Source organism: Chondrus crispus, genomic scaffold (assembly GCF_000350225.1).
Source record: "Chondrus crispus Stackhouse genomic scaffold, scaffold_817, whole genome shotgun sequence".
NCBI lineage: Eukaryota > Rhodophyta > Florideophyceae > Gigartinales > Gigartinaceae > Chondrus > Chondrus crispus.
Genome location: NW_005178849.1, coordinates 1 through 4,859, shown reverse-complemented (window position 1 = coordinate 4,859; position 4,859 = coordinate 1). Strand labels below are relative to the sequence as shown.

Below are 4,859 nucleotides of genomic sequence, written 5' to 3'. Positions count from 1 at the left end.
GTCCTTGCCTACGATGTCGACGCGATCGCCAACACGGACTTTGCCCGCTTCGATCTTTCCCGTGACAACGGTGCCTCTGCCTTCGATCATGAAAACATTCTCGATCGGCATGTTGAAAGGCTTGTCCATGTCACGCAGAGGATCAGGAATCGACGTATCGAGTGCATCGAGAAGTTCCTCGATGCAGCGAATCGAATCGGCGTCGGTTGGATTTTCGTGAGCCATCAAGGCGCTGCCGCGAACGAACGGAACCTGACTTTCGTCAAACCCGTACTGCGTCAGCAAATCACGAATCTCCATTTCGACCAATTCAATCAACTCGGGATCGTCGACCAAATCGCACTTGTTGAGAAACACAACCAAGTGTGGAACGCCAACCTGACGCGCCAGCAAAATGTGCTCGCGAGTTTGCGGTTGAGGCCCGTCGGCAGCAGAAGTCAGGAGGATTGCTCCGTCCATCTGAGCCGCACCGGTGATCATGTTCTTGATGTAGTCCGCGTGACCGGGGCAGTCGATATGGGCATACGTTCGCGCAGCCGTTTCGTACTCGACGTGAGCCGCAGTGATCGTAACGGTTTTCGATTTGTCACGGACGATGCCTCCTATTGCGATTTGGTCATACGGTTTGTAGATAGCAAGACCCTTTTCGGACTGCACACGCAAAAGCGCAGCCGTCAAAGTCGTCTTGCCGTGATCAATGTGACCGATCGTGCCCACATTGACGTTCAGTTTTGTGTTGCCGTTGTCGACAACGTTCTGCTTGATCTCCTTGGCCATTAGTTCTCCTTTCAAAGAGTTAAAAGTTAGGGCCAGCGTTTCCGCCAGCGGAGACAAGTTATAAAAACAGCGCAATGCGAATCCATCGTTCGCTTGCCAGGCGTAGGATGGTTCCATGTTGCATCGCGATGTTGATACACTTCCGGAAAAGTATGGTGGGCTATGCCACCTTGCGCACCGATCGCGCAGTTGCGTTAGTCGCACGATCGGTCCCGCATAAGACAAAGCTTGGGAGAACTAGTTCGCCGGAAAAGGCGTAACTTTGGAATAGCACCATGCAAGCAAAATGCCGACTACTGCTTAATCAGGATCTCGCATTGCGGAAGCGAATTTTTAATCGCTTCGATTGCACTTAGATCAAAATCATTGGATAGCACCAAGAACTCAAGCGATTGGCAGTTGCAAAGGATTTTGATATCCGATGGAGTAATTTCGCGTTGCCAGTCCGATGTGAGGCTCAAGGATCTGAGTGCTTCGATCTGATCAATGCCTTCGATTGAGTAAATCTTTGCTTGAATGACCGAGAGTCCTCGAAGGTTTGGCAACGATTCGAGACCGTGAAAACCGTTGATGAAATCATTCGATATTGTGATCGACTCTAGGCTACTAGCGTTGCGGAACGGTCTGAAATCAAATCCTGCAGGAGTCAGTTTGGTTTCGCTAGGCGTGAACCAGATCCCAATCGATGACCTGCTAACAATCAATTCCTTCAAGTTGTTCATTGGAATATCGAGATCCAGCCGTACGCGTTCCAGATCCAAAGCTTCAATGTACAGCTTAGTTGTTGGAGTTGTGTTTTTGACGTGGCAGTTCTTCAGTTCAAGCGAATCCAGCTCGCGAAATACAGTCAAAGTCTTTGTCTCAATTGACTGAGAGCCGCCTGGTTCGCCAACGCACTTCAAGGTTTTCGTGGCGCCGTTGGTGGTTCTGAATTCAACCGTGCCAAACCGTTCTTGGAGTGAGCCCCTTGCTTGTTTTTCTTGTTGGCGTTGAACGAACGGTTCGAGGATGAAAACGGCAAGGAATATTGCGAGTGTCACCAGAATGAACAATGTTCGAAGTTTAATCTTCATCGTTTCTCGTTCGTTAGCTCAATATCCAATTCAATTTGTTCGCAAGTCAAATGCAAATACGGTTTCAGTTTGATGTCGATCGAAACAATCGACGTTCAATCAGTCGAACAACTGTTTCTAGTCAGCGGGTCGCAACTCACAAAAGCACTCTACCACCAAAAATGATCTATTGGGATTTGACGCGGCAAACTCGCGGACATTGCGATAAGTATCCGTTGAGGGCATAGTGTCGCCGACAGCATATGTCACGCTGGTTGATCCCGTATGAATGGATTGGGGGTACGTTTGCGAAAATGACTGTTGAATGTTGTGGCGAATCGAAGTTGCTGCTTGCCCGAAACGCCCCGGATTGGTTGTCCCCAGCTGTGTTTCAACATGATCGCCTTTGTCGGTGTTCGCGATTGCGATCGTCATGTCTAGTTGCTGTCGCGATGTTGATTTTATAGAGCCTCGCTCTAGCCCGGCGGAAAATCCATTGGCCTCCGTATCGTCGACAACTCGATCGGTAACGCGATGGAGAGTGAAAGTCACGAGAGTCCGTTCTTGCAGGTTGCCAGCGAGGTGTCGTAAGTTCTCAACCGAGTCATGCTCGTACGAAAATCCTATGTGCGCCGGAGTTGAGTCATAGAAATCGACAAGTTCATTCGGACCGGCTTTGGAGATTTTTACCGTGTCCCCAGAAAACCAAACATACCAACCGATAGCAACCGACAATGCCGTTACAAGCAAGAGTAGACTTCGGATTGAAAATCGTTTCATGGAAGCGAGGTTGCTGCGGGGGACTTGGCGTCAAAAAGTTGGGCACATGCTGAACTAGGCTCAGCAGTCAGCGAAATGCTCCGTTGAAGGGTTGCATGTCACTATCGCCCACAGCTACGAGTTCGTTAGTTTAGCGAACTGAACAGCGGAGCCTGCTCTTTCTACGTGCATGACTCGCGGATTGAACCTGTTTTTCGTCAAACGCACGCGAGGTTCGTCTCGGACAACAAAGCGGAAAATTATTTCCATTTACTGGTTTCGTAGGGTTTCTGCCCCAAATGGCTTTTGCCACCTCGTCAAATGGCAGATAACATCGTTGGTGGGAGAGAACGGTGATTAAACTCAGCGCTGAAAAATTTGACCAACTTATCGTCCGAGTTCGGGACGGAGACGATGGAGCTGCGTCGGAGTTACTGTTGAACTACGAGCCGGAGATCCGCCGCGAGATCCGAATGCGTCTGACCAATCCGAAGCTTCGTCGGATCGTTGATTCGATGGATATTTCCCAGTCAGTTTTTGGCAACTTCTTTGTCCGTGTTGCTCACGGCCAGTTCGACCTTTCGAGTCCCGCTCAGTTGATGGCGCTGCTTCTCAAGATGGCCAACAATAAAGTCATCGATCGCCATCGTCGTGAAGTGGTCAGGAAAACTTACGACCAAGTTGAACACAAAGCAGACGTTGTGGCGGTGAGCACTTCTACTGCCAGTTCGATCGTTTCAGGTAAAGAACTCCTGAACGAATTTCGCAATCGATTGAGCGACAATGAGAAAAAGATTGCTGACATGCGAAAGGCGGGCATGTCGTGGGAAGCGATCGCCGACGAACTGGGTGAAAACGCAGACGCTTTACGGAAGCGACTTGGCCGAGCATGTGATCGTGCTATCGAAGAGCTTGGAATCTAGGAGCGGCCTGGATGTCAGTCGACGGGAAAGTTGAGCGGCAAGAATCCGCACCAGAGTTGGCGGCACTAAAATCGCGGATTCAACTGCTAGAGCAGGAACAACGCGTCGCTTGCTTGATCGAGGATCTTCGTGATCGATTCGCAACGTCACCGATGCCCGCTGAATCTTACTTGCGTGAGTTTCCTGAAGTGTTCGCAGATCGTTCTGCAGCCGTCGATTTGATTTACAGCGAATTTATGTTGCGGGACAGCCGCGGTCATGAATTGAAGACGGAGTTTCTGCAGCGGTTTTCTGAGTACACGACGGAACTGAATCGTCAGTTCGAAGTCTTCGATGCTCTGGCGTCAGGGTTCGGCGAATTCGAAATGCAAGAGTCCCGTGAGCCACATGATTTAGCTTTCTGTCAGAATCAAATTGGCGGTGATCATTTTGAGTTGGAATCTCTGCTGGGGGAAGGTTCTTTCGCAAACGTGTTCTGCGCTCGCGATAAGAAACTTGGACGGCAAGTCGCCATCAAAATTGCTCGTCAGAGTTTGTCGGATCACGTAACCATGGCGGAGCGGTTTTTGCGAGAAGCCGAATCGGCCGCGAAACTGGTGCATCCGGGAATCGTTTCAGTCTACGAAATGGGTGGAGGAAAGACGCGGCCGTGGATTGTTCAGGAGTTTGTTTCAGGCGGGACGCTTAGAGATAAAGTCGATCGCCAAGAATATTCGCATGCAGAGGTGGCTGCTTGGGTCGGGAAAATTGCAGACGCAATTGATTACGCTCATCAAAGCGGGATCATTCATCGAGACATCAAACCGGCGAACATTCTCTTCGATGGTCGAGGCGAGCCGAAGGTTGCGGACTTTGGATTGGCAGGCTTGGCCGAACATGAAAGTCAACTAACGCGTATGGGTGACCTTGTTGGCACACCGGCTTATATGTCTCCAGAACAGGCTCGTGGGGACAGTGTTTCTGCTTCCAGTGATATCTATTCGCTTGGCGTCGTGTTGTATGAGTTGCTATATCACCAGCAACCGTTCCAAGGAACTCCGGGATCTGTGATCGAACAGGTGATTCACAAAGACGAGTCGATACCTGCTGAATTGAAGCGAGCCGTACCGAGAGATTTGCAAACGATTTGTGCCCGAGCGATGGCGAAACAACCTTCTCGCCGTTACGGTTCGGCTCAAGAAATGGCACAGGACTTAAGGCGATTCTTGGCCGGCGAACCTGTGATGGCGAGGCCAATCGGTGCTCTCGAAAAAGCGGCACGTTGGTGTACCAATCAGCCAGTGTTCGCCATGACGATTGTAGGGTCGCTAATTGCGCTAACGGTTCTTGGTTCAGTTTCGCTCTATCG

At 50.3% G+C, this 4,859-nt stretch overlaps 3 protein-coding genes; 1 reads left to right on the top strand and 2 right to left on the bottom strand.

Annotated features, from left to right (window-relative positions):
- Window positions 1-777, bottom strand: CHC_T00008671001 (Translation elongation factor EF-Tu (fragment); the record flags this gene model as incomplete). The annotated part of the gene is made up of 1 exon (XM_005712075.1): window positions 1-777. A coding segment is annotated over exon 1 (777 nt), but the record flags the coding sequence as incomplete, so codon positions are not given.
- Window positions 778-1,070: 293 nt separating this feature from the next.
- Window positions 1,071-1,850, bottom strand: CHC_T00010195001 (putative leucine-rich repeat protein). Its single transcript, XM_005712074.1, has one exon. The coding sequence runs from the start codon at window positions 1,848-1,850 to the stop codon at window positions 1,071-1,073; it is 780 nt and encodes a 259-aa protein (XP_005712131.1).
- A 1,672-nt stretch (window positions 1,851-3,522) lies between these two features.
- CHC_T00009251001 (Serine/threonine protein kinase (fragment)) lies at window positions 3,523-4,859 on the top strand. XM_005712073.1 is given in 2 exon segments: window positions 3,523-4,809; window positions 4,810-4,859. A coding segment is annotated over 1 exon segment (1,287 nt), but the record flags the coding sequence as incomplete, so codon positions are not given.